The 27,868-nt window shown below is 32.6% G+C and overlaps 1 protein-coding gene across 1 annotated transcript in view; it reads left to right on the top strand.

Moving 5' to 3' along the window:
• LOC108910685 (matrix metalloproteinase-2-like) overlaps positions 1 to 27,868 on the top strand; it is a 198,699-nt gene that overhangs the window by 145,996 nt on the left and 24,835 nt on the right. Inside the window, exons 4-5 of the mRNA XM_018715380.2 lie at positions 12,396 to 12,538; positions 27,682 to 27,846. Coding sequence (XP_018570896.1) covers positions 12,396 to 12,538; positions 27,682 to 27,846 — 308 coding nt within the window. The remainder of the gene's footprint in view (positions 1 to 12,395; positions 12,539 to 27,681; positions 27,847 to 27,868) is intronic.

The raw sequence follows: 27,868 nt of genomic DNA, 5'->3' as shown, positions 1-27,868 counted from the left end.
ATATTTCTGCTCCATTTTATGCACGCGTATTCTATCAGTTGTCGCCAGTTTCATGCCACACAGTAGTCAGTGAAGTACATGAAAATGGATCCGTGTATATTGTATTTGTGCTATAAAAAAATATGTAATAGAAAACGTAAGAGGCGATGGGCAGTACATCCAATTAATAGAAATAGAATTCAATTGCGTCCATTGCATCCATGTCCCGCTTGATCAATAGCTAAACTAAAACTAAAACAAACTGTGCTAAAACTATTCTTGACAGACAGAGCCACTGGACTTGCGACAAAGAGCGCTTTGCATAAAAACGCCGATATACTTTCGTGCTTTTTCGGAACGCGTGTCGCCAAGCGTTCTGTAAAGCCATCGCGACAGAATTGAAAACGCGAGAGCAAATAAACGAGCGTAAAATGCATAAACGTAGTAACTCTATTCAGGGTATCTTGAAACGCGGCGTTTTTCTCCTCTCAACGCGGAGTTGACAAAAACGCCGCGTTTCAAGATACCCTGAACAGTTACTACGTTTATGCATTTTACGCTCGTTTGTGCATTTTACGCTCGTTTATTTCGCGTTGAGAGGAGAAAAACGCGTGCATAAAAGAGGTCTAATGCTTGGACTAAATGTCGGGCGTTGCGAACAGCTACTGCTCTGACTAGGACGTCTTGACTCAGTGGACAGCTACTTCGGCGCAACGGTGGACTTCAAAACATGGGTGAAAATTTCGATACTTGACCGGTGCTGTTTGGGTGGCGGCCTCGAGCAGACTCGAGGTTTTTAGATAATTTTTTTTACAATAATATCGTAATACTGATATCGGCCCCTTCATCAAAAGTTCAAATATCGAACACAAGTCATTTTATTTTCAGATAATGCTCTAAAGAGATTACTTAATAGAGACAGTAAATTTTGAAAATATTCTTGTGTATATAAAATATAAAAATATTTATACTGAATTAAATTTTCTATAAAGTGGTTTTGTTTTTCGCTTTTTTTTTAGTCTACTAAAAATCTAAAATATAAGGCCTATTTTTGAACAGTTTCAGCTGTTTTATTTGCGTTTACCAATACATCATGGCAACAAAAATCCTACGACCTTCGTATTCCCTGCCCAAATGAATGAAATCAATGATTTACCTGCCGCGATATTGTTTTTTTTACGCTGCAGTTCCAATATCGCGGGGCCCCAAGACGTTCGCTCTTCCAATATGTTAAACAAACACGCGGAGGACCCAATCAATTGAGCCAATAAACCGCGTTTTCTCTGCGATCCGTCCGCGGCTCGTTAAAAATTTAATAGTTCATTAGGGCCCCGACTTGAAGGTCGCAATATTTGACCATTTAACCCAGTTCCAATCTGGCGAGGCCGTAAAAGCGATTGTTCGACGGTGACGACGGCGTCGACCTCGACGCGGATCCGATTTTTACGAGCGGAGCGTAAAAATGTATTCGAAATATATAGATTTACGACCCGCAAATTTATACAAAGTTGGGAATTATCTCTGTCTAATGCTACATAGTAATTCGACTAGATTCTAGTCAGTAGATGATCTGCGAATCGTTCTAAAAGTAATCGATAACTGCACCGTAAAAAGAACTCGGCAAATTCCACTCAAAATCAACACAATTTGTTAAAACGAGTCCACACCCAATAATAACGTTATTTTTTGAGAATGTTCACCCAATTATTTATTAGCTTAATAAATCTTATGTATAATGTCATTTTATACAGGGTGATTCACAAATGGTGACTAAAAATGAAACCTCGTCTTATTTGGTGAATTTTAAGGAGAGTCTTTCCTATAAAGTTTTTATATAGGACGCTTCGTTAAAAAGATACAGGGTGTTAAACTTTAAAAAATATTTTTAATTTTTTAAAATAATTTAAAAACAAGTAAATGAAATAATTTGAAGTTGGGCACATGTATTTATGTAAACATTGTCTAAAATCTGAGGGCTTTTCCTAAATTTACATTCTCCGGTGGCGGAGATACAGGGTGTATGTGGCATATTTTTCTAAATAAAATAGTACGCCACTGGTTTACGGTACCATGATATTTTCGGATTCGTCTTTCAATTTTCTACATATTACTACTCTCTTATGTTTTTCGAAACAGCCTAATTTTCGAATAAAACTTAAAAAACCAAGTGAAAACACTTTTACTTAAATGACATGACAAGCACTATAGTCCAGTCGGCAGAGGCCGAAAAGTTACTGTTGGTGTTACACAGGAATACTTTAAATGATGAGTACAATAACAGGCTAATTTGCTGACAAAGTATTTTATCAGGAAAAAAAGTTATTAACAATTTAATCGTGAAAAAATTTTTTTTAGTAGTTTTCTTTAAATAACTCAGCAGGATAACTTTGTACGAAAAAATGCTTAAGACATGATTTTGTTCGTAATAAAAATAGCTACAAAATGGCGGTGGTCAGATTATGAAATTTGCAATAACAAAGCCGTGAGATTGAAAAAACGGTATAAAACGTCAATTTTTTTTAAGTTGCTGTAAAAATGTCAATTATAAACAAAAAGTGATAAAACTTTCGAAAACTATAGTTCAATATATATACAATAATGACGCTAAAGCCGAAAATCAGGAGAGCAAAACTTTTTGTTCTATAAGGTGTTATACATTCATCGGCATCTGAAACTCGAAACTTTGCCAAATTTGTTCGAAGCTTTGCTGACACTTGAAATTTGGTACACACATAGTGTAAATATGCAGAAACCAAAAGCAATTTGCAAAATTCAAGTATCTTCATTTTTGCAGTTTTGGTAAGGTTTTATACGTCACCCTAGTTTTATACGTCACCGTTTTTTTAATTTTTGGACGTATATTTATGTATATTTATAAAATATTCCATTACGGTAGATTAGCCAGCATAATTACCTACAATTTAAAAAAATATATATTTTCATCGTTTAGATCCTAAGCTACTTAACATTTTGCGCCTGTTAGCCGTAGTCGTACATTATTCAACATATTAACATAAAACAAAATCGTACGTGTGGGGTAAACCTTTAACTTTTCATTTTCGAGCGCGAGCTCCGCTCTTCGGCGCTTGTATACTATTAGAAATATGCAACAGTAAATTTAAACAATTGTTTACTTAAAGTTAAAGGTTTACCCCACACGTACGATTTTGTTTTATGTTAATATGTTGAATAATGTACGACTACGGCTAACAGGCGCAAAATGTTAAGTAGCTTAGGATCTAAACGATGAAAATATATATTTTTTTAAATTGTAGGTAATTATGCTGGCTAATCTACCGTAATGGAATATTTTATAAATATACATAAATATACGTCCAAAAATTAAAAAAACGGTGACGTATAAAACTAGGGTGACGTATAAAACCTTACCAAAACTGCAAAAATGAAGATACTTGAATTTTGCAAATTGCTTTTGGTTTCTGCATATTTACACTATGTGTGTACCAAATTTCAAGTGTCAGCAAAGCTTCGAACAAATTTGGCAAAGTTTCGAGTTTCAGATGCCGATGAATGTATAACACCTTATAGAACAAAAAGTTTTGCTCTCCTGATTTTCGGCTTTAGCGTCATTATTGTATATATATTGAACTATAGTTTTCGAAAGTTTTATCACTTTTTGTTTATAATTGACATTTTTACAGCAACTTAAAAAAATTGGCGTTTTATACCGTTTTTTCAATCTCACGGCTTTGTTATTGCAAATTTCGTAATCGGACCACCGCCATTTTGTAGCTATTTTTATTACGAACAAAATCATGTCCTAAGCATTTTTTCGTACAAAGTCATCCCGCTGAGTTATTTAAAGAAAACTACTAAAAAAAAATTTTTCACCATTAAATTGTTAACAACTTTTTTTCCTGATAAAATCAAATTAGCCTTCTATTGTACTCATCATTTAAAGTAGGCCTGTGTAGTTATTTCCGGGTTATCAAGGTTTGACACAGGCCGAACCTATACCAACTGGACTACTAATCATTCGGTTATTTATTCGAATAAAGAAATTAATAACATTAGTAATCATTTTAATGATTTTATTTGAGTAAATGCTCAAAAATACCTGCATTTTCACGAACACAGGCCCGATATCTTTTTAGTAACGAAAATGTAATTTATTGTTGCTTGAATCCGATAAAAAGCATTATTTATGCTTTCTCCTAACTGCTCAGAATGTTAAAGTTGCTATCGCAGCCCACTATGAAATTTTAAAAAGCATTATATGCGAATATCGAAGTGTATTCTCAGTTCGTTTTAAGCTTTACTCGAAAATCAGGCTTTTTTTTCGAAAAACATAAGAGAGTAGTAACATGAAGAAAATTGAAAGAGGAATCCGAAAATATGATGGTTGTTACCGTAAAGCAGTGGCGTACTATTTTATTTAGAAAATTATGCCACTAGTACCCTGAATCTCCGCCACTAGAGCATGAAATTTTAGGGAAAGCCCTCAGATTTTGGACAATGTTTAAACAAATACATGTGCCCAATTTCAAATTATTTCACTTAATAGTTTTTAAATTATTTTTAAAAATTAAGAATATTTTTTGAAGTTTAACAGCCTGTATATTTTTAACGAAGTGTCCTATATAAAATCTTTATAGGAAAGACTCCCCTTAAAATTGACCAAATACGAAGTTTCAATTTTAGTCACCATTTGTGAATCACCCTGTATAAAAAGCTGCTCTTTTTAAAATCTCGTCATTCGATAATACAGGGTGATTCATCATAATGTCATTAATTTTAACCACGTATTCGGAAAGCCTAATAAAGACAGAAAATCGAAAAAAAATTACTCTACCATTTAAAAAATAAGCAAATTACCCCTTAACTTCCATTAATTTGCTCACTGAAAACGCGTTGGCGCACCACAGAGCGTTCGAACGTTGAAGCGAAACAGCTGATTTCCCCAGTCGTCTTAAATTTTGCAATTAGTTTCAAAATCAAAGGGCAGTGGATCATCATATTCTTATCAAAGTGCTATGGACGGATGAGTTGTTTTAGCCGTACTGGTATTTTAAATAGGTAGGTACCATACTACTTTTTAAAAAGCAATAAGTCACACAATAAGGTATACATACTATAAACTGAATAATTAACGTAATACTAAAAACTCATATTGAATTATAAAACATAGAGAAAACGTATAATATAAATTCTAAATTTTAATAACCTAACATTCGAAAACAATATTTGTTTTATTAACATATAAATAATACTTGTTAATATTTAAAATGTAAAAAAATATCCTCATTCATCTGTCTAGGCCAAAAGATCTGTTTTTGTCATTCACTATTAAAATGTAAAAGCTAGGTTAGTGACCGAATTGGGTAAGTCAAGGTTCACTCTCGATAAACCTTTGTGGGTTAGCCGTCATGAGCGGTGCGAATAATGATCTGAAAATTATTTTAATTTTTTTTTTAATCACGTATTTGTATTCCAATCATTTTCCCCTATCTTCCCTTAAAATTAATGACATTATGACTGAATCACCCTGTATACAGGGTATTCGGAAATTATCGGGCCATGGATCAGGTTATCTTCATACAACTTTGCTTCCTTAAAAAGTTATGTTATTAGTTCAAAATTATAATAATTTTTTTGAATATCCGGTAACTTTTGAAGGAATTGTGTTAAAGTAACTTTCTAAATTGGTTTATTTTCAGTCATCCTTAAAGTATAACTCATTTATTTCCCCACACTCTTTACATTAAGGTGGCCATATCCCTGGCCGAGAAATGGTAAAATTTCTGGCATTTTTTGGTAATGAAATCTTGAAAAGTAAAACGTGTAGAACAAAAGTAAGCACACAAATAAAATCCTTGATGTTTTGTTTATTCATTGTTACCATTTAAATTTACCCAAATAAAATAATAACTAAAAAAAAGCGTTTGTAAAACATGCGTTTTCTGTTATCCTAACCCCACATTTTAAGAATTATTTTTACGTACTTATAAATAAAAATAAACAATTTTATATGTAGGACTAAGCAAGTAAATGTTATAAGAATATTTACATGTGGAGTTATATATAAAAAGTTAGTATTTTCGTAGATTTCAGTAGATACTCAGGTGGCATGACATAACATTCCTATTATTTGATAAGCTTTATTTATTCAGTTATTAAATGTTTGAAATTATTTGTCTTTGCGGAAAACACTATTTAAAGAATATGGGGCCCTTAAGGAATAGAAGCTGCTTTACTTTAGTCAATTGTGTTTTGAGCGATATCAACAGGAATGCAGTTTTATCAAAAATGAAATTTTACATTATACCTACATAATACACCTTAAAAAAACAACCCTTAAAAAACTGTCGTAAAATGTCACTGGGTAAAGTGCCCTCTAGCAGATGGTAAACAAACTAATTTCACTGATCTGTTTAGCATCCTTAAAAACTCATCTGTACCAAATTTCAACGCATTATATTGTTTTTTAGAAGAGATATGGCTAAAATGCTATTTAAAAATATCATATTTGGTTCCCTTTATCCCAAAAACGAAAAAGAAAAAGATGATAGGTCCATAGTCTGTAGGAAAAAATCTTCTTATTTTTTGAAGTCCTCTCAGTTCCTGAAGCCTGTGGAGCCTTTTTCCAAAACACCGTATTTACTACTTTATATTAGATATAGAGAACTAGACATAAATTGTAGAATGCAATGGGGCACTATTATTAAATTTTACAGCATGCCATTAATTTTAACCACGTATTCGAAAGGCCTAATAAAGACAAAATTGAAAAAAAAATTACTTGACCTTTTGGAAAATAAGCAAATTAGGTATCCCTTAACTTCCATTAACTCGGCGCCCTAGTTTTCATCAAATTTGCTGACTGGGAACATCAAAGTGCAGTGGAACCCAACTTAGTGTTATAGAGGGATGAGTGAATGTTTTTTTAGCTTCAGAGAATAAGGTATACGTACTACAAACTGAATAATTAATTGAACATATTACTAAAAACTCATATTCCGTTATAAAACATAGTGAAAACGTACATCTAAATTGCAATGACACATTTGTTTTTTATTAATAAATAAATAATACTGTTAATATTTAAAAAATATCTTACTTATTCATATGTCTAGGTAAGAAAGTCTGTTTTTGTCGTTCACTATTAAAAACACAATAAAAGCTACGTTAATGACCGAATTCGGTAGGTTGAGATTCACTCAGCGGTCAGGGGCGGTCCGGAAAGGGGTTTAAATAATAATTTGAAAATACTATTTTTCAGCGTAAATATGCATCGCATATTCGTAATCTACTCATATATTCCCTTAAAATTAATGTCATGACTGAATAACACTGAAGATATTTATTTTTATAAAATTTTAAGAAAACATTTTTTATACTTCAAAATAACTGAGACTTTTTTTGCACAAAATGGAAGACCACAATAATATACTAATTTTTTACAAGACATTTTTTCCGTGTAACAGCGTTCCAAAGCTCAAAAGTTTCCAGACGAGAATAGCGTGCTTCCAAGCCAATTTCCCAGTCGAAGAAAATCTGGGACACGCCCCGGGAGGACGTCACCCAATTAGGCGGTCGCGAAAAAACAGGAGACGGGCGCTAAAAATTGAATGTAAACACGCGAAAGTCGGGGAAGACGTCTAGATCGCGGGGGGTTCACCGCGAACAAAGAAGGGGCGATAAGTGGCGGATCGACAGATGACAATCGCTCGGAACGGGCGGACGGGATCCTCCGGGAGTCGGGATCACCGGAATCCACCTGGATTCCGATAATTCGTCTTGTTCGCGAGTGATTTGTCCCGCGGATAGGGATTTCCCGTCTCCGAGACCGAGGATTTTCCGCGAGAACCGAGAGTGGAATGAACAAATCGCGTCTTATGGAAAGAGTACCTACCTATCTTAATTTTTAAATTGCAATTTGGTTTCGTAACTTCCTTTCGAAGTTAAATTCCATAGAACGTAGTCGTGGAACCTGTAAATCTTAAAGCACAGGACCGTATGCACTTCTCTTGAAATTTCTTCTTATGCTTTGACCGTGGTGTGTCTCGTAATTTATACTCGGCGAGTCCGGTATTGGTAAACTAGTCCGCCTGACGCTGGTCATCAAATCCAACCTGTATCGGTCCACTAGGTCGTAAATATAGATAAGATCCACTTCTTATTTGTGGAAGGGCGAAATGGGCGGTGACTATTAGACGCCTTCATTATAGCCATCTTTCTCTATCGCACGGATTTCTATGACTTACTTTATCGCTCTCACGTAACGATCGATGAACCATGGGGACTTTCCGACCCTGTATAATCATGTAGTGTAAATATAGAAAACTCTTCTTAGAGCTGGTTAATTAATAATGAATTATTGTTTGGAGCACAAAATAATTGTCTTAAACGGGTGTTCCTGCCGTAATTCGTGACGTCATTTAGTGCTATCGAAAATCGAGACGATAAATGACAGGGACGGAACAGCCCCACAGCACGAGCATAACAAGTTACAAAAGTCTAGAGACGGCCAAATATCGAGGCAAATGACGTCACAATGTGTTTATAACAAATTTAAATTTTTACATAATTTTAAACAGCTAATGAAATTGTAAGGAAATTATTTTTTTCCCACTGTTAGTTGTTGTGGGTTATAGACTACAAATTTATGCAGCTCTAAAATTATCTGTTCTGTTACTGACCCAGATCCAGATTTAAATAATTAAATTGAATGGATTGGATTGCTTCAAGATCCTGTTAATTAAAATGGCGAAACGAGAAGTTAATTTGGGAGAGGTATTGAATTTAACATAACTTATAGCTAATTCCTCACGTCTATTGTGTTATGCAGGTGTAAGAAAAATTTTCTTGTAAAAAACTAACTGACTAATATGAAATTATATTACATATGTTCAATAAAAAAAATAAACTAATTTTTATTGTAACTTGTAACTTATATTATAACACGTGTTGATGTTTTAAGTATGTATAAAAAAAAATCAAACCTCAACACTTCATACTTTAACGAGCTTAATGGTTCAATGTAACTGAGAATTTCAACCAATTAACAATAAAATACCCGTGGTCTCATTTTATACACAATATTAATAACAGGCTACCTCAAATATTTGGCAAAAATAATGTTAAGTAATAGCGTTGGCAGGCTACGAAATGATATTTTTTTTATAATAATGAAACGATTTTGTTTATGATATAAATACTATTTTCCAAGGGCGTACTATTTTTCTCTCAAAGGATCAATCGATTGATAGTCCAGGTGTGTTTGAAGTCATTTATTTTGTACAGAAAAATCCCGAATATTATGTATAGCAGATTTTGTCGATTGCATAGAAAATTCCCTGGGCAATAAATAATTGTTTATAGAGTAGTGTTGAAAAGTTTTTTAAAAATTCTAAATGGTTATAAAAGTGTAATATAAGGTATTTTTAGTATTGATCATTGTTTATTATGACAACAAGTATCTCTAAAACATTGCGAGCCCTTTCTAAACCTTAATTTAAACCCACGGTATGCAATAAACTTTTTGAAATTTTCTTAATTAACAATCCTGTCAATCGAAAACCGATCGATCGTTGCAAAATTTTTAGTAAAAATTGACATATGTTTTACTATTTGTTCACAAAGTTTCATCTATATTTATAAATATTTACTTATTTTAAAAATTGCTTCAAATATACATATGATTTTCTACTATTTTTCGCCCACTGTTAATGCAAAATTCAACTTTTTTGATTCGCAGTTGTTGTAATTTTATAGAATATCGTCAAATAAACAAAAAATGACGAATGACTTTTTTATTTAGGGCTTATTTTCAATGTTACAGGGAAAAAAATGTCGAAAAACGGATCATTTTCTTGTTTGTTGTTCCCCTGAATTTAGCAATGTTTTTTTGGAATAGGCAAACTCGGATTCTCATTCTACATAATATTTGGGATTTTTCTGTACAAAAAAATAGATGCCTTCAAATATAAACGCCTCGAATGCTTTACCGTCTGGACTATGAATAATAATTTGTGTCCCAAAGTTGTGTGGTACATTTTAGTTCATTCTTAATATATTTCCTCACCGTGTATAAAATGTCAGCAATATACAGAGTGATCTGTGATCTATAAAATGCCCCCCCGATATTTTTACGACACATAGTACAACACAAATTAATGGTATCTTGTTATATAAACTTTTTTTCAAACAATGGAGAGGTTTACTTCTTTAAAAGGGAATAGTGACATTCTGAAATATCTTCGTCCTTCAAGATATCTTATTCGTATTTTAGACAAGTAGTTTATTTTGGGATGGAGTTGTGCCCACTATTTCATCCTTTATTTTTACGATAGGATCCTAAACTTTTAGAGGAAAAAAATTTTTGTTTAATTTTGATAAATCGAACCATTAATGGTAGATAACTATAATAAATTTCAAATTTAAATATTAATTAAACTAAATTTGTCACATTTTCTGTTAGTAAAACATCAATCGGCCAAAATTTTCTAATTTTAATTGCATTTGCCCTATTTATAAAACGACAAAAAATGTCTAAGAGGAATGGTTGACAAATTTATTTTTGGGTACCAAACAGGCTTAGAAAACTGACATTTAAATTTTATCAATTAAGAAATATTTTCTCTCTCTAATTCAATTTTTTTTCTTCTGTTTATTGTGTTATCTTTGCTATTTTCTCCTTTTCCAGAAAATGCCAGTATTTTTGCAATGATGTAGAAGTACTACTCAAAAGAAGATTACAAAACCCCTGAATCCATTAAATTATCTCATTTATCATCCCCATACTCAAATATAGACTCTGTTCCCAAATTTGAAGATATAACAAAGAAACTGTTTTAAGTAAACTTTAAAACTCCATACTTCGGAAACAAATCATTTTCGAACATACAGGGTGGGCCATTAGTGTGAGAAAGTAAAATAACTCCCTTGTTACTCATCATACAGAAAAAAATTTATATGTAAGTTATACAGAATCAAGAAACCTAAACTACAAAATTAATTTTATACATACAGGGTGATGAATAAAAACGGGACACGCCAAATATTACATTTTTTAAATGGAACTCCCTGTATATTTTTACACATATGGATTTCCGAAAAAATTTTATAAATGGCAATATAACAGTTTATCATTTTAGTGCGGGGTTGCCAAGTTATGTAGAAAATTCTTCAAATTTTGGAAAAAACATGACCTCGAAGAAGTTGTATTAACTTTCTGCTACTAACACTTGGAACTAAATAATTAAAGTTATAGGCAAATGTTAGACAAAGGCTCCTATATTAGCTAATATTGACATTTTATACAGCGCATTTTTTATAATACGACCATTTTTAGAAAGTTTAAACTTGGTTTTCTAAAATTTTTCAAATGGAACACCCTGTATTTTATTGTTCTATTTTATTCACATATGGGTCCACTTCAACTTTTATTAAGCATGTTATATATCTAAAACTGTTAGTTTTTAAGATATAGCAACATTTCTGAAAAAACTTAATTTTTATTATTTTATAGAATACCACAAATAAATATTAACTAATAAAATTAACTCAAAATGGAGTGATAAATTATGAACTGACAAATGACACAATGTGACAGTTTTTTCCAAAGCCATTTCGTGCGATCGAATATAATAAAAATTAGGTTTTTTCAGAAATGTCGCTATATCTTAAAAACTAACAACTTTAGGTGTAGAACATTCTTAAAAAACTTGAAGTAGACTGATATGTGAATAAAATAGAACAATAAAATATAAGGTGTTCCATTTGAAAAATTTTAGAAAATCAAGTTTGAACTTTCTTAAAATGATCGTATTATAAAAAATGCCCTGTATAAAATATCGATATTAGCTAATATAGGAGTCTTTGCCTAAGATATGCCTATGTCTCTCAAATATTTTTGCTCCAAGTGTTAGTAGTTGAAAGTTAATACTTAAAAATACTTAAATACTTAAAGTAGAACTTCTTCGAGGTCATGTTTTTCCAAAATTCGAAGAATTTTCTACATAACTTGGCAACCCTGCACTTTAAATGTTAAACTGTTTATATTGCCATATATAGAATTTTCTCAGAAATCAATATATTTAAAAATATACAGGGTGTTCCATTCAAAAATGTAATATTTGGTATGTCCCGTTTTTACTCATCGCCCTGTGTGTTTCAAATTAATTTTGTCGTTTAGTTTTTTTAATTCAGTACAACTTTTGTATAAACTTTTTTTATGTATTACGAATAACAAGCGAGTTATTTTACTTTCTCACACTAATGGCCCACCCTGTATAAACTTTGTTTTTATTTTTTGTAGTACTCTTAGCTTTTTAACAACCCCTGTAGAAAGTTATTTCTATTTTTTTTATATACCACTCGCCCCCGAACACATTGGAAGACAATTTAGGACCCCTCTGTATGCTGAAATTTTTACTGATTTTTCCCCGTTTCAGGAGGGACCACGGCGACCACTTCCCCTTCGACGGCAGGGGCGTCATCCTGGCGCACGCCTTCTTCCCCACGGGGACGCGATCCAGCGTCGAAGTCCACTTCGATGCCGACGAGAACTGGACCACCTCTGGCAAGAGCGACGAAGGTAATTTAGGGTGTGGAAGGGACACGGCGACCCTCGCGGCGCCCTCAAGTGGTCATGGGGCGTCGAGGGGGTCGTCGGAGTGTTTTTATGTGCGAGATTGTGTCGGTGAATACGTCATAGATGGTAATGACAACTGCGGGAAGTGCCGGGAGTTAAATAAATAAAGAGAAATAGTACATTTCGTAAATAATTCTCATTAGCTGTACTTCCGAAGGAATAAAATTTTTTCAAAGGTAGAGAACAAGGTTTTGGAATATTTCAAAATATTCCGTAGGATTTCAAGTGATTCTATATTTTTTTATTTTTAAAATGTGAATTCTTTTTGTTTTTATTGTTTCATTACGTACTTTTCAGGAATTAGTAATCTCACTATCGGCGTCATTGTACATGTCTGCCTCTGATCTGTAGCTTCGCATCGATCAATTTATTCGATACCCGACCTGGCGTACCGGTGAACAATCCAGTTAACCGTGCATTTCATTGTCGTTTGTGCGTGTGTGAGTGAGTTTGATGCTTTGCTTGATCGAGTATAGGGCAGGTGTTTTTATGGCAGTCAGTAGCATTGTGTACTGTGAGCATAGAGCGGCACACGGTTTGACCACAGATTTAGCCTATTTCTGCTACTACAACGGATATTTCCGCTTACTAGCATAATATACAATCACAAATATTTATTTATTTGATTGTCGCCAGAAAGTTTCCGATGTGTAGTAATGACATCTATTTAGATTTACAAAACCTTCTTTAACTTTCGTCAGTAACATATTAAATATCTGTTGTGTGACGCATTGTACGATTTTAACTGGATTTTTTTTTAATTATGGAGCTTGATTAACTGTATTTATTAAGCAAAAAAGACTCACTTCTTACAAAATTCAAAACCTGCTATGTCAGTTTTCAGGAATATAATGTGAATATTAATCATATTAGCGATTTAAAAAAATCTGCGCACGCCACTGGATTCACCACCCCCTGTATTACATTTTTTTAGTAATAACGATTTTGTAGCTACATTGATGGTGCACACTATTTTTCAGTTCAATTCTATAAACTTATTCTAAAAAAATAGTATTTTTAAATTTTCAACACAATCAGTGTTTCCGGGTACATTTTTGCAAAAACTTTTTTTTATTTATACAGGGTGTTTATAAATAAGTGCGACAAGTTATTTTATGAAAAAAAAGCATATAAGCGTAGGACAAAATATGTTCTGTTTCCGAGATACAGTGTTTAAAATTTAATTTTTTATTTATTTTTATTAATTATTTCAGAGTTTTGAACATTTTCTATCTCGAAATAGAAGATTTTTTTACCAACATTCATATCAACTTTTTATTTTCAATGTTCAATTTTTACATTGACCACGCTTTATTAAAAGAGATCCTTAAACAAAGAATTAACAAAACCTACAATAAAATATGTTTTATATTTTCCTCAAAACGGTGCATCCTACGAATAAAATTGAAGAGACCAATTTCATTCAGAATTGATGACGGATTTCTAAAAATATATGAAAACGGGAAAAAGTCAGTGGCGTACCATTTATAAAAAAAAAACCATACCGTGTACCATATACCGTATACCATAAAAAAAGTTGTGGCATTCTCGCACGAACACCACTGGTGCAAGTAGAAATATTCGGATCACCCTAAAAATGCCCATTTATCCCTCCAAAGCGTGTTTCAAATTTCGAGTAAATGTCTTTTAAAACTCAAATAATTAATAAAAATAAATAAAAAATTTAAATTTAAACACTCTGTATCTCGGACACGAAACATATTTCGACCTACGTTTATACGAACTTTTTTTCACAAAATAACTTCGCCAACCACCCCCTGTACAGGGTCGGAAAGTACCGATGGTCCATCTGCCGTTACGTGAGAGCGATAAAGTAAGACATAGAAATCCATGCGATAGAGAAAGATGGCTATAATGAAGGCGTCTAATAGTCACCGCCCATTTCGCCCTTCCACAAATAAGAAGTGGATCTTATTTGTGGAAGGGCGAAACGGGCGGTGACTATGAGACGCCTTCATTATAGCCATCCTTCTCTATCGCATGGATTTCTATGTCTTACTTTATCGCTCTCACGTAACGGCAGATGGACCATCGGTACTTTCCGAACCTGTATATGACGTATCATTAAATTCTAACAGAATATTTATAGTATAGAAAGTATATATACTATGGTTACTATAGAAAGTAACACCCTGTATATTAACATGCAATAAAAAATAAACAAAATTAGAAGGTGGCTTAAACTCGTATTTTTTAAGTTTTGGACATACAGAGTGTCCTATTATTACAAAAAAATTATGAAAATTACCTCCTGGAGCTCAACTCTATTTTACTGTGAATGAGAACTTACCATTATTTAAAATCCGTAAAATCCAGCAAGCTTTGGAAATTTCGAAAATTTTGATTTTGTTCACCAGTAAAGTCCCTTCGCTATGAGATAGTACAAAATATTTTTGTCATAATAAAAAGTTGAGTGTGTGCGACAAATATTAATGCCTTAAGGCCTACTTTGATCTAAAATCAAGCAGCGTCAAAGTAGGCCTAGAGCATTAAAATTCCGCTCACGTACTCGTTTTCTCATTATGAGAAATTTTTCTTAGTAATTTTTTATGGTGTCACGTACAGAAACAGCACTTTATTGGGAGAAAAGTCTGAAATCAAGCAAACAATAAAAGTAGTTTTAATACTCGATTTAATACGTTGAAATTTTGCTCATTGATTCAGTTTTTCGTTGTAATCAATTTTTTAAAAACAATTTTTCGCACGCCATACAAAAATGGCACATTACTGACGAAAAAAATCAGATTTTTCTTTTCCAAGGCTTACAAGCGGGACATAATCTCAGAAGGTCATTGTTGAACATCAACATTTTGTGTCTCTTACAAAAGTCGTTTCACTTATTCAGTAACGTTTTAATGAAATGTCAGTCATTATCACTTTTCGGTATCAAAAATCATACGATTTCGTATGAATTCATAAGATTACAGGAAGATTTTTGTAATACCAATTCAAGTGGCTTCTTGAAACCGTATGACCTTGAAATTTTGCAGGAATCTAAAACCTCCAAGTGATTTCATGTTATTTAAATGAATTTTTAACAATCCCACGGACTATAAAGATTTCATGAGATTTCTGGGATTCCTATAGACTTCATTTTCACGGCATATGCATATAATGCCGAGCATCACCGGTAACGACACAGCTTACTTTGTTTTCAATACCAACTTGTTTCAATAGCGATTGTTATTATAGCTATCTGTGTACATGTGCGTACACAAATCGACGGCAATTTGTTATCAGTCGCGCCCACACGGCTCGAGGACTTCTATTTTTCATATTTAATAGATTATGATGGACGGGGGTGTACCAAACGCAAACAGAATACATTTGTGGATACGTTTTTATCATCTATCAAGTTCCGGTCGAGGAAATATGCCTCCGCGGCATTCCTATGGGTCACTACACGTGACTCTGGCGTCGGTGCAGGGCCGGCTTGGGCCGCGCTGTTCGGTCTGTCGCGTTCTTTTGTTTCCATTGAATAGTTGAACGAACGCCATTAACTTTTTGTTTTTCGAGTTATAAAAAAATGTGAAAAAAGTTGCACGATTTTTTCTGAAGTTTTCGAAAATGATAGTAGAAATACAAATGAAGTCCACAAGCAAAATGGCCGCGGATGTTAACTTTGTTAATTTAAATATATATATATATATATTTATTTATTTACATATGTGGCCCTGTCGGGCAGTCGTATAAAGTTTGTTGGGTACATCTCTAACAATAAGCGAAGACGCGGACTGATATTTTGTCTGATTTGTCTGAGTTGTGAAACATGTGCCATGCGCCCGGCTATTATGTGAATGGCGGATAGTTGTAATAAACGCACCGTGCATAAATTTACAACAATAGATGTATAGAACTATGCAGAGAAGTCTTTGCGGCACGCTTATGTCATTTTTTCGTTGTGTTTTAAGTTTTGTGAGAAATTATCTAGTTTACACACAGCAAATGATGCGGAAAAGCGTAAGTGACGGTAGAAAAAATATTTTATTAACCCTTTCGATCACCGAGAATGATTTTTTAAAACCGAAATAATGCAGATTGTGAAAAGGAATTAGGTATCATTTATAAGGAAACACCTTTTCAATAAAAATTACCTTATGAAAATTTGCATCGGGCAGTTTCACGGTTATTTTATATTCCAGGGGTATTAGTAATGTACCGGATGTGTACTTTAATAATTTACTTCGGGAAAATGTTTACTTTAATTTTAAAAGTTTCTTTTAAAAACGTTGTTCAGCTTTAAAATCGCGGGCTTTCCAGAAGTAATTCCAACTTAACGGGTGCCGTCGATTGTTCCTCTAGAAAAATACGAAAGTTTTAACGAAACGAATCAGAAAGGATCCGCAAAACCTCAAAAAGTTTACTTCAAAATTAATTAAACCGAAGCGTAATGATTTGGACCCTTGCAACTGTTGTAATTGTTTCTGTAAAAGAACGCTCGGATCCTCGTTTTTGCGTCAGAGGTATGAAGTTTTAACTGTTGTGAGGTAGGCACACACAAAAAGCTGTATACATTTTGTTTTAAATAAATGTATTTTTATTAGAGATCGGAAATGTGGAACAGGATAGGCCGTTGGCCGTAAGCCGGGGTCTCTTTTATGTAATTTTATACAAACAAAAAGTGACACAACGGCCGCCTTATAATAATTGTACTTTTTACATTATAAGAATATACATATATGTAAGGATTTGCATAATAGTATGAAACGAAATAGACAGTCCGCGTTATTGTACAATAACATGTACATGTCTTCTTCTGATCTGAAGCTTCGCATCGATCAATTTATTCGATACGTAGCTAGCAGCACTCTAATGCCTGCCCTGGTGGCCTGACGTGCTAGGTTTTTGCTGAGGAACATTGGCCGTCTATTTCATTGTCGTTTGTGCGTGTCTGAATGAGTTTGATGCTTTGTTTAGTCGAGTGTATGGCACGTGTTTTATGGCAAGCATTAGCATTGTGTATATAGAGCGGCACACAGCTTGACCCGTGTTCCAAAAAATGTGTAACGTCACTGGAAGATATATTTTTTCAATGCAAATTTTATTCTGAGCGAAATAATCTCGACTTTTTTCTATGGCTTTTACCGTTTTGGGAGAGGTTAACGAAATGTTCACATATATTTAGATAAATTTATAATTATTTAAATAATTTTATAGAATAATCTCAAATAGTAATAGTAGTAGTAATAATAATCATTTTGCATATGTATTGTGTACATAAAATTTTTCGTTTCAATGTTTTCATTTGTTCAGAAGATAATTGGAGTCATTTTAATGGAGTAAACATTTTTTTGAAAAAAAAAAGAAATCAAACATAATTGGGTTTCGTCAGATTCAAGCAACAATAAATTACGAACAAATTACATTTTCGTTATTAAAAAGATGTCGGGGCTGTATTCCTGGAAATGGAGGTATTTTTGGGCATTTACTCAAATAAAATCATTAAAACTGATGACTAAAATTGGTTTTTTAAGTTTTACTCAAAAATCAGGCTTTTTCCGAAAAACATTGGAGTGAAGTAATTTGTAGAAAATTGAAAGGCGAATCCGAAAATATCATGGTTGGTACCGTAAAGCAGTGGCGTACTATTTTATTTAGAAAAATACGCCACCGATACCCTGTATACCCACTGAAGCTTGTAGAAAAAGCCCTCAGATTTTGGACAAAAATTAAAAACATTTTTTGAAATTTAACACCTGTATTTTTTTAACGAAGCGTTCTAGATAAAAATTTGATAGAAAGGAAGGCATCTTAAAATTCACCAAAGAATACGAGGTTTCATTTTTGGTCACCATTTGTGAATCACCCTGTATAGGAAAAATATGCTGAACAATATTTGTTAGTGAAAATTTTTCTGCTTTTCTCTGAAATCAAATTTTTAACTGCATTTTCATTAAAGTTTGATTGATTTTTAAATAAATGCGCAAGTGCTTTAGAATCTAATTTAAACTTTTACAATATTTTAAAAATCAGAAAAAACAATACATCGGTAGCAAAATGTTTAAACCAAATGTAAATAATTTACGGTTAATAAGAAAAAAAAAATAATGAATAGTTATTATTTGGTTAAGAATTGGACTAAACAGATCCCAAACTGCATAGTAAATATGCGCTACATCCACTCCATCTTTCACTGCTGCGCGACAGTAACCATGACCACCGCTGTAAACACTATAGATTTAGCGACGAGCTGAGACAAGCCCTCGTATTCAGTGTTTTTCAAATGAATTTTGCAAATCTAGTTAAAAAAATTTATTAAAATGTATGTTTGGAAACGCTTCGCTTTTGAGATACAAAATGTGAATCAAACACCTCAAAAAAAAAATCGATTTTTTTTAAATACAAAAAAAACATAGTTTTACTTCAAGAAATATCGAACAATCAATATCGGCGTAAATATCGCCTTCCCTTCTTCGCTTACGGCCACGATATCTGGAAACGAGCTATATCCGAGAGTGCAGACTGTAATTTCTGCAATAAGGGATGACTTACATTGCATCTATGGCGAGTCTAATGTACCCTGGGGAACGGAAAAATCTCCCAGGTCCATCACAGGAGCGTAGCTAACAATCCGAGTTGCGCTCATATTTCTTTTTTCCGGATTACTCCCTGTCTGGAACCCGAACCGCCACGGTTACACAACAATTAATTATTTCTCGGCCATTTAACAGATGAATATCTGGAGGAAAAGCCTGCCAGAGAAAGTATACGCGCATTGATCGCTTTGACGTATTTTTCAGAGAACGACGGCGACGTTGCTGACAATACCAGAGATTTGCAGGCATAAATCCGAGCGCGTTAATTAAAACATCCTTCGTTTGTTTCTTTGGAAGGCGGAAAATTGCTTGTTTTAAAGAGAAACGGGGGGAATTAGAAAAATTAGACATTGTATGTATGGAGAATTCATGTTTTTCTTAATGTCGCATTTGAATTTGCCGGAAAAAATATCAGTACCGCGTCACCAAGTCAACAAGTTGCGTGTGCCAAGTCATACGGCAAGAAAATTATTTAGAATAAGCCCCTAATCCTTTGTTTTGATCTGGCGGTTACTCTATTGAACTGTGACAGATTCTAGTTAAAAGAATAAGTTTAAGAGGGTATTAAAATTAAATTATGCAGTAACTTTAACCTATATTCTAACTGTATTATAAAGGAAACCAAGCGATTAGAAAGTTAATTACAGTAATTTAAATATTATGATCAAATTTAAAATGCACAAAAGCAAATAAATATATTAAATTACGTAAAAAATAAATTTAAGGAATACATGATTTTCTAATTATTGAAAAATAAGGTAGTTACTACAAAACGCGTTTAGTCAACAACCTGACAAGTTAAAGAGATACATATTTTTGGTGTTGCCGATGCATGTGATGATTGATATCGAATACAGGGTGTCCGCGTTTTTTGTAGCAGGACTTTCACAACTTGTACTAAAAATCCTTTAAAAAAAGTTCATGTAAACATATATGTATAGATGCGTCGTTTTCGATTTACAGTGTTCAAGTTTAAAATGAGAATTGATTTTTTATTCGTAAAACGAAAACCCCTTTTTAGACTGATATGTTGTCCAGCAAATTTTGAAACTTGCCGCTTTTTCTTTAAATATTCAAATGGGAAAGGTTGTAGGCAAGTAGTAGGAATACATCAGTTTGGTAAAATTTTGGTTAATGCTGGGCCAGATTTAATTGCATTAGAGAACAAGAGGGATGGAAACCGTCAAATATCGCCTAAGGACATATAGAACAATCTCTTACAAACAAACTAGACATAACAGATAAAATATCTAGAGGGTGAGAGACAAAGAGAAACTTGCTAATAGTAATAATATTGTCGAAGGGAAATAACTAACAGCAATGATGTCGCCGATATTTCGAGTTAAGTTCAGCCAATGTTTAATAGTTGTACATAACTAAATATAAATAACTATAAATATAACTAAATATAAATATCAACAAATAGGCGTTTAATAAATAAACGTTTAGTATGTGGATTTTATGCAAATATGCTTTAAATAATATAAAACACTGTGGCTCTAAAGTAATGGACTTCCGCATTTTGGAACCAAAATTGTGATCGACGGATGTCATTTGTTGTCAAATTGATTGATATTGTTTGTTTTTCGTGCTTATCATGTTTCAACTGTTGCGGTTCTTTTATTTATTATAGGGACTACATTAAAATATCAAATTCAAGAGAACTTGTATGATGTAATAATTTTTTTCTGAAGTCCCAAAATACCCTATTCTAGTATTTTACTTCGTTGTTTAACAACCATTAGCAAACAATACAGGAAAGTTACTTTTTCGTAAACAGTAATCAAAAATCAATATTTTCATTTGACAAAGTGAGTCTTTTTTGTCACCTAGAACATAAAACAAATGTCTAAATTATTTGTAATTTTTTCGAAATTTATTTATGATTTTATTAATTAAACAATAAACATTTTAAGTAATATAACATTTATTTTGCACTACATGTAAATTGAAAGTGCCTATATTGCAGTGAGTTAAATTTATCCCAGATCCAGTGCTGTCAGTTTTCGTAACTTTTAGTTCTGGATGTTCAATGAGGTTGCTGCTGTATTGTTTAAGTTTTTGAATTTTCTTCGAACTGCACCACTCTGAATTCGTTGTAGGCATTCTCGTACTGTCCAACAATTTCTTGGGGATTAATTGTGAAGCAGCACTTTGTGCCGCTTCCGATACTTCCCCTGCTAAATGCTCGTCTTCACTTTCCGAGCTCATTTTGAACTAAACACTCTTAGAATATGAATTACAATTTATAATTCTGTTACTACTTTTTCAAACAACTAATTTTTATTGTTTATTAGGTTACTATCGTTATTATTTTATAAAAAATGAATTGTTTACAACTTTTGGTGCGTTTTTTTTTAGCACATTTACAGCTCTATCTCAATACAGGAACTGTGGTTTTACTGAACTAATTGTCTGTATATGTAACGAGTACAATAATCAAATATTTCTGTTGGATAGTTAAGTAGTTAGTTCAACTAGCTCTAGAAATAATATTTTTGAAATAAAATTATGTAATACTGACATTCACAACAGAACTATTATATTTGTAGTGGTCCGCAGCTATATTTAACCGCAAAAGATCAACTCGTTCCACCAGGAACAATCTTCCTCGAAAAGTATTAGTGCAGTTGGAACCGCCAACACAACAATATCGAAAATCCGAACTTAATCGATCAAAAATAAAACGAAAGCGTTAAATTTAAACGCACATCGCGCCGTGTTTCGATTCAGTCGGACGATTTTATTTCTCTTTGAATTATAGAAGTGTTCACTTATTTATTTTGCGAAGTGGCATTGTTTTTTTGTCCGGAAATAGAGGAGTAGCCGCTTACTTGTTTTCTATAAATTAGGAAATCGGTTCGGGGTAAAAAAGGGAATTACCTGGCGTGAATTGATGGATAAATTTGTACAAAAACGCTTCCATGGAGCCGTTGTGAACATGTTTCGATATCAGTGAAGGAGCGATTAATTTGATTTTTTTCTGGGTAAAAATATGATCGACCACGTCAGTATGATTAATATACTTGTTTTTTTCGTCCTCTGTATACGATTTCAAACAGGTGAGTGAACAGGTTTAGAAATTTTACGCGTTAAATAAAGCTAGATCGTCTAATTATATCGTCAAATGTGGAAACGTGCGTATTTTTGTTAAATTGGTAGTTAATGTCGGCTTAAAAACAATTTAAAAAAGCTGCTGAGCTACAGATTGAGTTTTAATAGAAATATTACCTTTTTCAGAATCAGTGACCATTGTAGATAATAATTAAACAAATAATTACCGGTGCTATTTATCACATCATACAGAGTGTTCCAGTAGAGTTGGAAAATTACTTAAAAGTCAACATATACCGATATCTAGCCCACTGATTGTGATACCACGAAGCAACATTTTTCAATATTACTATAAACAGTTTTAGTTAGACTTATTTGGTACACGTCTTCGTTTTAGTGCGACATATTCTTAAATATGTAAACAAGATAAAAGCGTGTTATTTATAATTTGTGGTAGGGAACATGATCACATAAACGTTTTTATTTTTATGTTCATAAGCTGATTTCCCCAGTCGTCTTGAATTTTGCAATTGGTTTCAAAATCAAAGTGAAGCGGTCCCAACTTTATTAATAAAGTGCTGTGGACAAATGAGTGAGTGTTTTTTAGCCATACTATAACTTTAATTAGGTAGGTACTACGTACCATGCTACTCTTTGAAAAGCAATTAGTCACACAATAAGGTATATGTACTATAAACTGAATAATTAATTGACTGAATACTGGAAACTCATATTCAGTTTATAAAATATAAAGAAAACGTACAATATTATAAATTCTAAATTACAATCACTTAACAAAACAATTTTTATCCTTATACATTTGTTTTTATTTACAAACAAATAATACTTGTTAAATAGGTACTTAAAATGTAAGAAAGTATCTTATTCATTCATGTATCTATAGGTAAAAGTGTCTGTTTTTGTCGTTCACTATTAAAATCACAATAAAAGCTAGGATTTATTTTTTTTCAGCATTTTAATTTTTTTTAATAGCTTATTCATATTCTACTCATTTTTCCCTATCTTTCCTTAAAATTAATGACATTATGACTGAATCACCCTGTATATTCCAAGATATTTTAGGTCTAGTAGTTTTCTAATTTACTCTAATCCATTATCGTTAATAGATATTAAATTTTTAGAAGGGACAAAAATTATTTAAAAAATAATAGTGTATTAGAAATTGTAAATTAGATTGCTATTGACGTACGAATAAAAAAACAAGTTTTTAAAAAGGTGGAGAAAACTAAAAAATAACACATATTTAAGAAAAATGTTACACTCAAAAAAATACATATATGAAATGAGATCTTCAACTTTAAACCGACATTAAAAATTATAAAACTGGGAATAGTCAGGGAATTTTATAAATTTATAAATGTTGGGGAATTTCTCGAATTTTCATGGAATTTTAACTAAAGTGTCGGTTAAAATAAAATACAACGCCACTGAAAAGAACACAAAAGATCGCATCAAAATGATTCAAAATTTTTTTAGTTAAATTTCAAAAGAAAGTTTTGAACTACAAACCAAATTTTTACTTTTTTTTTATAAATTAAAACGAAGAGGGAACAATATTTTTTCAGTGGTATGTTGCTACACTACTTCGTCCATAAGCTTTTTAATAATAATTTAAGTGTTTCGTTTCTTTCTAATAGTGGTGTTTTTATTTTTATCTAGAGCTGTTTCCATATTTTTACATATAACTTAGGTTAACATGCCACATATATTTCAAATAATAATAATGTACATATTTTTCTAAATTTTAAGTTGAATTTCTATTAAATTAAAAATCTCTGCATGCAGTCATAATATCATTAATTTTAGTGGAAGATAGGGAAAAATGATTAGAATACAAATACTCGATTAAAAAAATTAAAATGCATATTTACGCTTATTTATTGTATTCGGTCACTAACCTAGCTTTTATTGTGCTTTTAATAGTGAACAACAAAAAAAATACTTTTTTTACCTAGACGCATGAATGAATAAAATATTTCTTTTACATTTTAAATATTAACAAGTATTATTTATTTGTTAATTAAAACAAATGTATAAGGATAATCATTATTTTCGAATTTTAGGTTATTGCAATTTATTGGTACGTTTTCACTTTGTTTTATAATTGATTTTTTTTTCAATTTTCTTCCTTTATTAGTTCTTCCGAATACGTGGTTAAAATTAATGACATTATGACTGAATCACCCTGTATATAAATTACCTTTATTTGGTATTCAGACAAACAAGTTTTTTGCAACATAAAAAAAATGTTTCCCATGCAAATAAATTTTGTTACTCCCATTGTATAATTTTTTAAATAATCATGCTATGTTAAAAATTTACAAAGAAAATTGGGAAATGATGATGATTGAAAAATAACTGATAACTGATGTGGAGCCCGTGTCTTCGTTATCTGGACTTTTTTTTAAATCCTCCTGGAAAACTTCGAAGTATCAGGGAATTTTAAGATCAAAATTTAGGAGCACCCTGATCTCACTAAGCATTAATTTTTGTGTATAGATAAGTTGGCCCAAATCGTCTTATTTTAAATCCGGTCTGTGGTTAAAACATCCTGTATGAGAGTGCTATCATGGAAATGAAGAAACCACTGAAACATGGAAACACGCAAATTTTATACAGAGACTTTTATTTGACTCTGAATAAACAACTGAATCACCTTTCCAACCTTACTTTTAATAAAACTGAAAAGTTATATTCTAAATTACCCTTTGTCGCAAAAGCGTTTGATTTTTAACGTTTCGATGGTGTGATATTGTGAATCAGCCTTTAGTGCTCCCCCAGATACATGAGTCTTAGACCCCGCTCGATACATTAAGATGAAATCCACTGAAAGCTCGGCAAATATGCCCTTTTTCGGTCCGGACAGGGTCATTAATTATTGCGCGAATTATAGTTCGATCCACAATACACCTTTGTTATTTTTGCTCCCGAATTGAAGAAGGTAATGGAATTACCGGGTAATCCGATGTTCTATATTAATTAAAAATAATAGGATGATTGCATGAAACCCCAAACTTTCTGTATTAAGTTACGAGAAAGTCTCTATCAATTACTTGTGGAATCAGTTCTCCTCCGATGCGAAAACCAAGAAGTTCCTATTAATTTTATTTGTGCTTTCGGGAGTTTGGAAGTTTTTCACGTATTGGGCTGAATATGTCGGTGTACTCCCAGGCACTAGTAGCTTCCGACGTATCAGATGGGTAATCCCACAATTTCGTTTGGCCCATACTGATTATTTAAACAAGGTACCTACTTGAACATATCCCACAAATGTTATACAAGATGGGTTTAAAAATAAGAACAAAAAGTCTTTTTTGCAAAACCGATTTATTTTATTCAAAATAGTCCCCTTCCGACTCAATACAGCAATTTGCATGGTCTAAAATCAGGTCAAATGAGTATTTTAGATCGTCTACCTGGATGTCCTTCAGGATATCTTTGGATGGTTTCTACGTCAACCAAACGCTTTCCTTTCATCGGCAAATACATTTTCCGAAAAGGTAAAACTCGCAAGGAGCCAAATCAGGCGAATATGGAGAGTAGTTGTATCGTGCAACAAACGTCGACTTCCTTATGCGCGATATTCTGGCCGAATAAGACGAATACGATGCACCAAACGCTTCAAAACGCCAAGATGGAACTGTGTAGTACAGTTTGAATGAAGTCTTTGTGGACAATTCCCTTGGAATCGTAAAAGCAAATCAACATTTTGTTCACTTTTCGACGTTTTTTTTTTGTTTTGGCTCGTCTGTTTCCAAAAAAAATTATGTTTTCTGTCATATCTTAATGCTAGTTAGTAAGCTTTACGATGATCTCGTTTTAGTATTACGACTAGCTTTGTTTATTTATTCCTGAAGCTGTAGTCCATCTTGGGCTTACGAGACGAATTGCGGCAAATAATAGAGGAAAATTGTAATCTCCTCAGGGACAGTCATGCCATAATAAGTTTCTCTATAAATAGCCTGATTAGAAGATGTCAAAAGTGTATCGATGCGGAAGGATTTCGTTTTTAACAATAATTGTTGTAGAACTTGTTACTATTTGCTAATGTTATTTTATTATTCAGTTTGATATTTTTTCCAGAAATAAAATTATTTCTACAAACAACCGTCAGTGGCGTATTCTTTTCTTGGGAAAAGTTGGCGGATGTTTTAGTAGTACGTCTCTGGTTATAACCAAGAGGATCAAATAAACGGATTAATTTATTAGGAAGATTAAACAAAACGTAAAAACAAGCCCAAATGTCTCCTAAACGGAAACTACTATTAAGAAATAACAAGAAACATTTTTCATTCATTTAACGTAGTAGTAGGTATCTGAATGTAGCATTATTTCTACAAAAAAACTCCAGTGGCGTATTTTTTTATTGGGAAAATGGGGCGGCACCTCCAGTAGCACGCCACTGGTTGAAGCCATGACGTTAATATTACATTCCATAAAAGGTCTAATTAAGTGAATACGTTGTAGTAAATTACATTCAATTCTGTCAACGCATTATGAAGATAAGGCAGAAAAAATATATATTTTTTGTAACCCTGTATCTTGAATACCGAGTAGCGCAGGAAAAAAGTTTATAGAGCAAACTCTACTTATTTTTTGGTAATGAATTTAATCCTACAGTTTCTGAATTTAAAGTGAAATCACCCTGTATAATTCTCTGGTAGAATAAATTCCAAAATATTGCATTGTAATTTGAGGCAGTATTTATGAAAATACTTCTTTTATCATTTAAATACTCTGCAGAGATATTCGCGTTTGAGAGGTGAACCAAAAATTCGGTTTTCTTTTTTTTTTCAAAAACGGCTTAACCTAAAATTTTGAAATTTGGTATGTATGTTCTACTTTTTGGAAAAATTGAGCGAGCAAGAAAAATTTCTAAATTCATAGAGCCACAATACCGTAATTTTAATTTTGATCCATAGCCATCTAGAAAAATTTCGAACCAAAACATTAGGAAGGGTCGTTTGTTTCAACAACTTCGAAGTGAAAGCTGCAAATAAAAATTTATTTCTAAAACGTAGTTCCATCAGTAGAACATACGTACCAAATTTCTAGATTAAGCCGTTTTTGAAAAAAAAAAAATGAAAACCGCATTTTTGGTTCACCCCACAAACGCGAATATCTCTGCAGGGAAGGCTCAAATCGAAAAAAAATATAAAAAAGACCCCCCCCCCCTAAAATAGGTCATAGAATGGCTTTTCAATATTTACTTGGAATTCCGAGACACCTTGTATAATTTATAACATGACTACAAAGACACAAGATGGGGATATTTGGTCTATTTGGAACTGCGAAATATCCCTAAATAATATACCCCAGATATCACTTTCTCATTCTTTTCTAAATGACATTTAGAGAAGAATATGACCATTCAGTAATAATTTTATTCATCTTACATATAAAATTTCACTCCAATGTTTATAATCTTCACTAAAAAAATCATATTTGTTACAGGCACTAATCTGTTCAACGTGGCGGCCCACGAAATAGGCCATTCCCTCGGCCTGTCTCATTCTAACGTGGAGGATGCTCTCATGTACCCCTGGTATAAAGAGATGGAGGATGGATTCGACTACGAACTCCCAGAAGATGACAAACAAGCCATACAACACCTCTATGGTGAGTCTCATCCCCTTCCCAT

Source organism: Anoplophora glabripennis, unplaced genomic scaffold (assembly GCF_000390285.2).
Source record: "Anoplophora glabripennis isolate ALB-LARVAE unplaced genomic scaffold, Agla_2.0 scaffold280, whole genome shotgun sequence".
Taxonomy (NCBI): Eukaryota; Metazoa; Arthropoda; class Insecta; order Coleoptera; family Cerambycidae; genus Anoplophora; species Anoplophora glabripennis.
This window is presented reverse-complemented; position numbering and strand designations above follow the sequence as displayed.